Source organism: Coregonus clupeaformis, chromosome 13 (genome assembly GCF_020615455.1).
Source record: "Coregonus clupeaformis isolate EN_2021a chromosome 13, ASM2061545v1, whole genome shotgun sequence".
Taxonomy (NCBI): Eukaryota; Metazoa; Chordata; class Actinopteri; order Salmoniformes; family Salmonidae; genus Coregonus; species Coregonus clupeaformis.
Window position 1 is genome coordinate 24,012,233 of NC_059204.1, and position 10,340 is coordinate 24,022,572.

Below are 10,340 nucleotides of genomic sequence, written 5' to 3' on the forward strand. Positions count from 1 at the left end.
CCAGAGGAGGCATGGGAGAAGGTCATGTGGTCTGATGAGACAAAAATAGAGCTTTTTGGTCTAAACTCCACTCGCCGTGTTTGGAGGAAGAAGAAGGATGAGTACAACCCCAAGAACAACATCCCAACCGTGAAGCATGGAGGTAGAAACCTCATTCTTTGGGGATGCTTTTCTGCAAAGGGGACAGGACGACTGCACCGTATTGAGGGGAGGATGGATGGGGCCATGTATCGCGAGATCTTGGCCAACAACCTCCTTCCCTCAGTAAGAGCATTGAAGATGGGTCGTGGCTGGGTCTTCCAGCATTACAACGACCCGAAACACACAGCCAGGGCAACTAAGGAGTGGCTCCATAAGAAGCATCTCAAGGTCCTGGAGTGGCCTAGCCAGTCTCCAGACCTGAACCCAATAGAAAATCTTTGGAGGGAGCTGAAAGTCTGTATTGCCCAGCGACAGCCCCGAAACCTGAAGGATCTGGAGAAGGTCTGTATGGAGGAGTGGGCCAAAATCCCTGCTGCAGTGTGTGCAAACCTGGTCAAGACCCACAGGAAACGTATTATCTCTTTAATTGCAAACAGGTTTCTGTACCAAATATTAAGTTCTGCTTTTCTAATGTATCTGACCACGACTCCATTTTGCTTCTCCCTTCCTATAGGCAGAAACTCAAACAGGAAGTACCCGTGCTAAGGACTATTCAACGCTGGTCTGACCAATCGGAATCCACGCTTCAAGATTGTTTTGAACACACAGGAAGTGTATAGGTGATGTTGTGCCCGCTGTGACTATTAAAACCTACCCTAACCAGAAACCGTGGATAGATGGAAGCTTTCGTGCAAATCTGAAAGCGCGAGCCACCGCATTCAACCATGGCAAGGTGACTGGGAATATGGCAGAATACAAACAGTGTAGCTACTCACTCCACAAGGCAATTAAACTGGCAAAACATCAGTATAGAGACAAAGTGGAGTCGCAATTCAACGGCTCAGACACGAGACGTATGTGGCAGGGTCTACAGACAATCATGGACTACAAAAAGAAAACCAGCCACGTCGCCGACACCGACGTCTCGCTTCCAGACAAGCTAAACACCTTCTTCACCCGCTTTGAGGATAACACAGTGCCACTGACGAGGCCCACTACCAAGGACTGTGGCCTCTCCTTCTCCATGGCCGACGTGATTAAGACGTTTAAGCATGTTAACCCCCGCAAGGCTGCTGGCCCAAACGGCATCCCTAGCCGCGTCCTCAGAGCATGCGCAGACCAGCTGGCTGGTGTGTTCATGGACATATTCAATCTCTCCCTTTCCCAGTCTGCTGTTCCCACATGCTTCAAGATGGCCACCATTGTTCCTGTACCCAAGAAAGCAAAGGTAACTGAACTAAATGACTATCGCCCTGTAGCACTCACCTCTGTCATCATGAAGTGCTTTGAGAGACTAGTCAAGGATCATATCACCTCTACCTTACCTGTCACCCTAGACCCACTTCAATTTGCTTACCGCCCCAATAGATCCACAGACGATGCAATTGCCATCATACTGCACACTGCCCTATCCCATCTGGACAAGAGCAATACCTATGTAAGAATGTTGTTCATTGACTATAGCTCAGCATTCAACACCATAGTACCCTCCAAGCTCATCATTAAGCTCGAGGCCCTGGGTCTGAACCCCGCCCTGTGCAACTGGGTCCTGGACTTCCTGACGGGCCGCCCCCAGGTGGTGAAGGTAGGAAACAACATATCCACTTCACTGATCCTCAACACTGGGGCCCCACAAGGGTCCGTGCTCAGCCCCCTCCTGTACTCCCTGTTCACCCATGACTGCGTGGCCAAGCACGCCTCGAACTCAATCATCAAGTTTGCAGATGACACAACAGTAGTAGGCTTGATTACCAACAATGACGAGACCGCCTACAGGGAGGTGAGGGCTCTGGGAGTGTGGTGCCAGGAAAATAACCTCTCACTCAACATCAACAAAACAAAGGAGATTATCGTGGACTTCAGGAAACAGCAGAGGGTGCACCCCCCTATCCACATTGACGGGACCGCAGTGGAGAAGGTGGAAAGCTTCAAGTTCCTTTGTGTACACATCACCGACAATTGAATGGTCCACTCACGCAGACAGTGTGGTGAAGAAGGCACCGTGTAGCTCAGTTGGTAGAGCATGGTGCTTGTAACGCCAGGGTTGTGGGTTCGTTTCCCACTGGGGGCCAGTATAAATATATATATATATATATAATGTATGCACTCACTAACTGTAAGTCGCTCTGGATAAGAGCGTCTGCTAAATGACTAAAATGTAAAATGTAACAGAGCCTCTTCAACCTCAGGAGGCTGAAGAAATGTGGCTTATCACCAAAAACCCTCACATACTTTTACAGATGCACAATTGAGAGCATCCTGTCGGGCTCTATCACCGCCTGGTACGGCAACTGCACCGCCCACAACCGCAAGGCTCTCTAGAGGGTGGTGCGGTCTGCCGAACGCATTACCGGAGGCAAACTACCCGCCCTCCAAGACACATACAGCAACCGATGTCACAGGAAGGCCAAAAAGATAATCAAGGACATCAACCACCTGAGCCACTGCCTGTTCACCCCGCTATCATCCAGAAGGCGAGGTCAGTACAGGTGCATCAAAGCTGGGACCGAGAGAATTAAAAACAGCTTCTATCTCAAGGCCATCAGACTGTTAAATAGCCATCACTAGCACATTAGAGGCTGCTGCTGCCTATTGAAATCACTGGTCACTTTAAGAAATGGAACACTAGTCACTTTAATAATGTTTACATATCTTGCACTACTCATCTCATATGTATATACTGTATTCTATTCTATAATATTCTTCTGTATCTTAGTCCATGCCGCTCTGTCATTGCTTGTCCATATATGTATATATTCTTAAATCCCATTCCTTACTTTTTTGTGTGTATTGGGTATATGTTGTGAAATTGTTAGATATTACTGCACTGTCGGAGCTAGAAGCATAAGCATTTCGCTACACCCGCTATAACATCTGCTAAACATGTGTATGTGACAAATACATTTTTATTTGATAATTGTTTGTTTCTGTTGGTCAGAGGGAGAAGGTGCTCAAAGTTAAACAAATGGGGGAAAGAATAGTGAATTGTTTTGCTCTCAAGAAAGGGCGCCATTGAAAGGAGTTATTACTGGGGTAGCAGTAAATGTAAAAGTTGACAAACTGAAGGGGAAGATTCCCGGTGTTTGTGATGCTTGTCGTTTGGTGCGACGCAAACAGGGTGGCGAGAGTGGGGAAACAGAAGAGTCATTGTCTGTTCTTTTGAGTTTTGAAGTTGAGTCTTTGCCTGACAAAGTGAAGTTAGGATATATAATATATCCTGTACGAGCTTATGTGCCGAATACATTACGATGTTATAGGTGTCAAACTTATGGGCATGTGCAGCAGTGTGTAGGAGGGAGGTTCCAAGGTGTGAGAAGTGTATAGAAGGGTATGAGACAAAGGAATGTGTAGCATTGGGGAAAGTAGTGGTATGTGCTAATTGTAGGGGTGCCCATGGGGATGGGGATCAGAAAGGTCCCGTGCGAGAGAGGCAGGTTGAGGTTTCCAGGGTAAGAGTAGTGAAGAAGTTGTTATATGCTGAGGCAGTGAAGAATGTAGAGGAAGATGGGTCAAGGGGGAGGAGTGGTGAGAGTAGTAGAGATGTACCAGTACAGAGGGATAGGCCAGCAAGTGATATATGTTTCAGTAAGATTGGATTTTTAGCATTTATAGCAATGGTTATTAATTGTACTGCAGGGATGGAACATAAGTCGAAGAAAATTGAGGTTGTGGTGGCAGCTGCAGAGGTATTTGGGTGTGGGAGACTTGACATCAGAAGAGTTACAGGGAGTGTTAAGTGGTGATGTCCCATCATTTCAGGTTGAGGTAGGAATTAATATATTTAAATAGTGGAGTAGGGTGGTGTTAATTATTAATAATATTTTTGAATTTGTGAGTGTTAGATGGTAGGGTATTTCTTTATTTTATTTTTCAAGCAAAATATAAGGGAGTTGTACCCCAGTCTAGGAGGTGGCGGTAATGCAACAAATTGGATGCCAACCGCCCTTAAAGCTCATCGAAGAAGATCGTTGTGACGTCCCCCCCTGTATTGAGATCAAATGTTTCATCGATGAGAACATTTGCAGAATGTCGGCGAAAATCCATCTCGTTCCATCTTCTCCCACTGCCTGCCAGTGGGCTTCCTCTCACTACCATATTTGGTAGTGAGTGGAAACGCCAAGCGGATGCTTTACATTTAAACATCCACTGAAATATGTCTCATTGTTCTATCTGTGGTTCAGCCAATAGGGAAAATGAATGCAGAAAGAATAGGGTTTTGGGATAAATGACGAAAATAAGGTCTGAGGTTAACACAGGCTTAGGAGATCTTATACGTGTTGTTCTAAGATAACATTAGTCAGTTAACATGACTTTTATTAATTATGAAGCCTTTTATATGTTTTTTTACATAAGTGGCGTTAGCTGATGAAGATTATTTTTGAATAAAACGTATAAAATATCCTAAACCTGTGTTAACCACAGACCTTATTTTCGGCGTTTATTCAAAAACCCTCCAAAAACTCCATTCATTTTCCCATAAGCTTTGTCTAACGAACCATGGAGGAGTTAGTGCCTACAAAAAGACGCCATTAATATTGCTCTCTATTATAGCTCAGTGGGGCCGTTTACTCATTATTTACCCATGATACATTGCGATTTTAATGCTCTCGAACACGGCCTGGATCGTCTCGCGCCGAACTGCGCATGTGCAGGCCGTCAAATCAAAGGCCATGTTCGAGAGGACATGATTAATGGATAAACCGTCTCTCTGCCCTAACAATGGGAGTTGTTGTCCACAAAGCGGCACTGCGGGCTGTCTAGCTCCCGCCTATCCTTTCTTTGGATTGGTGGATACGTCTTATTTGTTGTAATCCTTTTTTGAATATTCGATGAGGGTTGTTGATGTCAACCGCCTGTATTCATTGGAGAGAGATGCTATGCTACTAGTCTCATGTCATTAATATGCATAGCCATCTCAGATATAGTGTTTTTTCTCAAAGTTGCCGGGACGTCACAACCCCTATTTATATCAGTACACTCTTAACTTAAGAATTACGAAACGTATATTATATCAAATTAACCTCACTTAGCAAATAAGCCAATCATTTTTTGTTGTTGACCAAATTCGACACTCATTGACCTCCATACAAAAAGTCCTTGCTTGGTGGGCGAAACAACGAAAACACACCACCTGCGTATTATAAACTTGGGTGGTTCAAGACCAGAATGCTGATTGGCTGAAAGCCATGGTATATCAGACTGTATACCAAGGGTATTACAACATTTATTTGTTCTGCTCTAATTACATTGGTAACCAGTTTATTATAGCAATACGGCACCTCTGGGGTTTGTGGTATATTGCCAATATACCACGGCTAAGGGCTGTATCCAGGCATTCCGCGTAAGAACAGCCCTTAGCGATACTCCTGAGTGGCGCAGTGGTCTAAGGCACTGCATCGCAGTGCTAACTGTGCCACTAGAGATCCTGGTTCGCGACCGGGAGACTCATGGGCGGCGCACAATTGGCCCAGCGTCGTCCAGGGTAGGGGAGGGAATGGCCGGCAGGGATGTAACTCAGTTGATAGAGCATGGCGTTTGCAACGCCAGGGTTGTGGGTTCGATTCCCACGGGGGGGCAGTATAAAAAAATATGTATTCACTAACTGTAAGTCGCTCTGGATAAGAGCGTCTGCTAAATGACTAAAATGTAAATGTAGCGTGGTATATTGGCCATATACCACCCCCCTTTTGGGCCTTATTGGTTAAATGTGTCATGGGTAAATTGTGACTGACTGACCTACAAATAATACGTTATTTATGACGCAAGCCTGCACTGTTGGCTGCAATGTCGAACAAGCCCAGTGGCACAGGGGGAGGTGGAGGTGTCCTGTATGCAAGTATGTGATGATGATTTCCAAACTCTTTATCAATAAAGTTATGTCACCTCTTTGAATGAGTTAAAATGCCTCTCTGTCCCTCCCCCTCTCCTGCACTGTTTTTGACAAAATTGAAAACATGTCGGTTTTTCCCTTTCACGAGGTTGGAGTAAAATCATGTTCAACTACTTAAGACATTAGCGTGAATCAAGACAATTAACTAAGGAAGAATTTTTCACTTCTCATTGACTTGGTGTAGAAACGGACACCCTTTGTTTGGATAAAGACATTCCAGCTCAATCAACTACAAGACATTTCAAAGGAGTTTCAACATTGCTCATATTTGGCCCTCTGAAAGTTGTTAGGTAGCGTTACTGTCTATCAAGAGGCAAGTTGCATCCAGTGAGTTGTCAATTTATTGGAATACATTTTTCAAGTTGTTCATTGCACGATTTCCCATTTAAAATTGCAACAGCAATAATTCCACCAGACACCTAGTTTGGTCTTTTTTTATAGTGTTACTTTTCCTTGATGTGCAACACACATGTCCTTATTTGCTGATAAAAGGTGTTGTACATAATTAAATCTATGGTAAAACTGTGGTAGATATTTGTTAACTTATCAACTCTGCCATTAAAAGAAACAATACATTCATAAAACACAGTAAGACAGCAGAGATAATATATACAATAACAAATGAAATAGATCTAGCATATCAAGGTATAGCAAATCAGTCTTCCTTATGAGAAGTGGCAACACAAAGGGAAACAAGAAACAGAAAAACAAAAGACATGCCTAATTGAGGCACCAGTCTTAGTGGATTAGTAATAGTAGTATGTTGCCACGCATAGTCCATATCACAATTTGGATTAACAACCATTATGTAAAATAAGACAGCAAATCAGCTATTTTCATTATTTTAAAACCCCTTTTGTAAAGTGCCGATCAGTTCCATATTATTTATCTTCCTTTTCCGGCCTCTTCTTCACACTCATCCAAAGACTCAGATCCTCTCCAGGTCTTTGGGATGGTCAGGCAGGTACTCCAGAAGGGCAGGGTTCCTCCTGTAGATGTAGGCGTTGGCATCATCGTCCAGTTTCACCAGCTCAGCCAGCGAGGACACACAGGTGTCATGGTCTGTCAGCATCCCAGGCAGGCGGGATGACGTGCGCTGGATGCGACAGGAACGACGGACTGGAGTCAGGAACTTCAGATCCTTGATGGTGCTCTTTCGCCTGGAACCACTTGCACATGCCTCACCGTCGATTGTTCTCTTAACACTAGTAGGGGGAACGAGATGGACAGCATTGTGATTAGTTGACAGCCATGTTCAGTTTCATATACATTTCAATATAGAGATGTAAAGTAGTGCTGTTCGCCATGAGCTCCAGAAGTTGCTATAAATGGAAGTGATGTTATAACAGGATTACAGCAGGTATTTTTAAAGACAAGAAATCTCACCTTTGCAGGTATGGAGTTGTCTTCACACTGTATTTCACCACCGATGCGCCATCTGCCTCTGGTGTCGTCTCCATCAAGCGGTCGTCGTCATCATCAACTTCATTAATATAACCCTTCCTTACTTTCTGCTCTGAAGCCCCCTCTCCTACTTCACTTTTCACTTCAACATCCTCCGACTTGTCTAAATTATTCTCAGGAGACTCATTCCTTTCCTCAAATTCCTTATTTGACAGTCTCTCCACCATTTTCTCCTCTTCAGATTCATCCCTTTTCTCATTCGGCTCTTCTAAAAAATAAAAATAAACACCAATTAATATAACACGTTACTAACGTTAACAAGTTCATATTTTACACGATTTGAGCCTTTGTGTTGCATAATTTGAATTAGGCAGACAACGTCAAATGAGCAAGTAAATCTGTCTGTATTTGTGTTTGCTGTGAATGTAAATGTATTGACCACAAAATGTACCATCCACACATGCTGAGGGCTTCTCCAATGCCTCCAAAGCATCACAAAGGTTGACCACAACCTGTGATAAGACATAGGACAGCGGTGGTTAGGTTATATTTAAGAGTTTTGATTAATAAAACTACAGTATATAGGTTTCTTACATTCATTCTGACCTCTGGATCAACAGGGAGAAAATCTGTATCAGAGTTGTAAAGCAGGTCCAATGTAGTGTTAATTGTCAGTGGAGTTGAGGCACAGGCTGCCTCCTGCTCAGGGACCACCTGGTCGTTTTTAGGCCGAACAGTCAGTTCAGGCTCAGTAACAGGTTCTTGTGGCTCCTGGTCAGAGGGCTGAGGCGCAACGTTGGTCTCTAGTTGAGAGACAGCTGTGGATTCTGGGTGCACTTCAGGTTCTGGCTGCACAACTGGTTTAGACTTTGGAGGTGCCACTGCAGATATGGGAGGCCTTTTCAGAGTCTTTCCCTTGGATGCCAGCCACTCTGCCAGCTTTGTCCTGGGAATCAAAACCACAGTTAAAACTATTTTGAGCAGTTGACCAAAGTACCAACAGTTATTGGACAATTTTCAAGAAAGTAAAAAAATAAACATTCACAAACCTTCTCTCTTCAGCAGTTTCTGTGTTAGCACTGTACTGGCTTCGGGTGCTGGCAACTGGAATTTTGTGAACCTTCTTGTCGGTTGCCACTGTCATCTTAGGCTTGGTGCCCTGTGGCAGCTCTTTCCTCTTAGATGTCATGGCAGACCTAGTGGAGCTTGGGCGAGCTGTGGTAAATGGAGGAGTTCTGGCAGGAGGGTCTGCAGAGTGAAAGCCTGTGGGACGGCGTATAGCTGGGACTGGGCACTTGGAGACTGGAGGAGGCCCATTGGACACAGACTTGGATCTTGAGGGTTGACATGATTGGGGGGGCTTAAACATGCCACGCCCAGGCAAGTCAGCAACAGATTTGGACTTGACCTTTGTCAAATTTCCAGGCTTTTGGCTCTTAGCTTTGGTCATCGCGGTCTTCGTAGCTGCTTTGCTTTCTAGCCCTCCCTCCAGGCCACTAGGCTTCCTGAAGGAGCTTATTTTGGATTGGACAACCTTGCCTTTGTATGCGCCTGGGACGGTAGCTGGAGGCTTTGGAACAGGTTTAGATTGGGAGGTAGCTGGAGGCTTTGGGGCCTCTGCAACCAGCTTTCTCTGTCTGACAGCCTGTTTGGTGAGGAAGGCTTGGCTGAAGGTGTTGCGTCTCTTTGTATCGCCAGTGGTTGCCGCCTTCACATCCTTCTGCTCCGTCTTGACCTTCTTTAGAGCATCTTCTCCCTTTCCCAAGTCCTCCTTTTTATTGCTCTTGGAATGAAAAGGGGCAGATTGAGCAGCCACTGTTTTAGTAGGAGCAGCTCTGGTAATTAAGCACTTAGTGGGTCCACTTGCTGGTTTGGCATTCTCTTTGTTACCCTAATAATAGCAGACAGGACAAAGAAACAAGACAGATACATTTTACATAATACATAGATAGGCCTACCAGTAAGCACTTGGGGGGTAAGTATAATGGGTGTGTTCGTAAATTCTGAGCGTTGTCAGATTGTCCGTTCGTGAATTCAAAGCGTGGATGCTCTGGCGGGTTGATCCGAGCGTTCTGACCTCACAACGGCAGTCAAGTACCCAAGCTAACTGGCTAACTTGGTAGCTACTTCTAGACACAAATGAGAGAACACCACACTGACCATTTTACTCGCCCTAGCAGAGCTGGTTAGGCCTTTTTCATGTTATCCAGAGCGTTGGTGACTGTGCTGCTGGCAACAATTTAATTACGCTTTTTTGCCGACGTTTACTGACACCGGCCATATTCAACGGGTGTTGAGCGTTAGTAAATTAATCAGTTATTCTGCGCTCTGGCACACACTCAGACGAGAGTGCTCTGAAATCGGAGTAGATAGCCAAAGTGAATTAACTTACCTTTTTCAAGTTGGTGTTTTTTCTTGTAACTGTATCCATTTTCTTCGGGCACAAAAGGCAGATCACCTATTGCCCTAAACATTTATAAATATAGGTGATCAGTATACAGAGTTGTAATATTTGTGGGGAAAGTTTTTACAAGGAATTCTGATTCTAAAACGTCTCTTTATATGGCTAGCTGCCTACCTAAATAGCAGTTTACTAACTAGTAATAATAATGTTATATTACTACTATTTTGAAAGTTGTTCGACCACGTTGGCTTACAACCCGTAGCTAGCTAATGTTAGTTAACTGGAAACAAGAGGTTGCTGGAAAACTGTCGGCTGTACATTTCAATCCAGAAGGTTTAACAAGCGAACGCAGATAAACAATTTAAAATCGCACGTACCTTGTAATTAAATGTATTGTGGACAAATAAAGAAGAAAACCGACGGGCACAGACAAAAGCTAAAACGTCTCTCGCAAAACAAACACGATTGTACTTTCGCGCTGAAAATTATGGAAAATGGGAT

The 10,340-nt window shown here is 44.3% G+C and overlaps 1 protein-coding gene across 4 annotated transcripts; it reads right to left on the reverse strand.

The window, feature by feature from the left end:
* Positions 1-6,354: 6,354 nt before the first annotated feature.
* Positions 6,355-10,326, reverse strand: LOC121579782 (cytoskeleton-associated protein 2). Of its 4 annotated transcripts, none has more exons than XM_041894677.1 (7): positions 10,217-10,326; positions 9,828-9,901; positions 8,485-9,326; positions 8,042-8,381; positions 7,887-7,947; positions 7,418-7,703; positions 6,355-7,236 (listed from the first exon to the last, which is right to left on the reverse strand). In XM_041894677.1, the coding sequence occupies exons 2-7, from the start codon at positions 9,864-9,866 to the stop codon at positions 6,960-6,962; spliced, it is 1,845 nt and encodes a 614-aa protein (XP_041750611.1). In that variant the 5' UTR covers positions 9,867-9,901; positions 10,217-10,326; the 3' UTR covers positions 6,355-6,959. The 4 variants fall into 4 exon arrangements, with proteins under 4 accessions (XP_041750611.1, XP_041750610.1, XP_041750609.1 ...); XM_041894676.1 differs by having other exon boundaries at positions 7,875-7,947; XM_041894675.1 differs by having other exon boundaries at positions 8,030-8,381.
* Between the last annotated feature and the right edge of the window lie 14 nt (positions 10,327-10,340).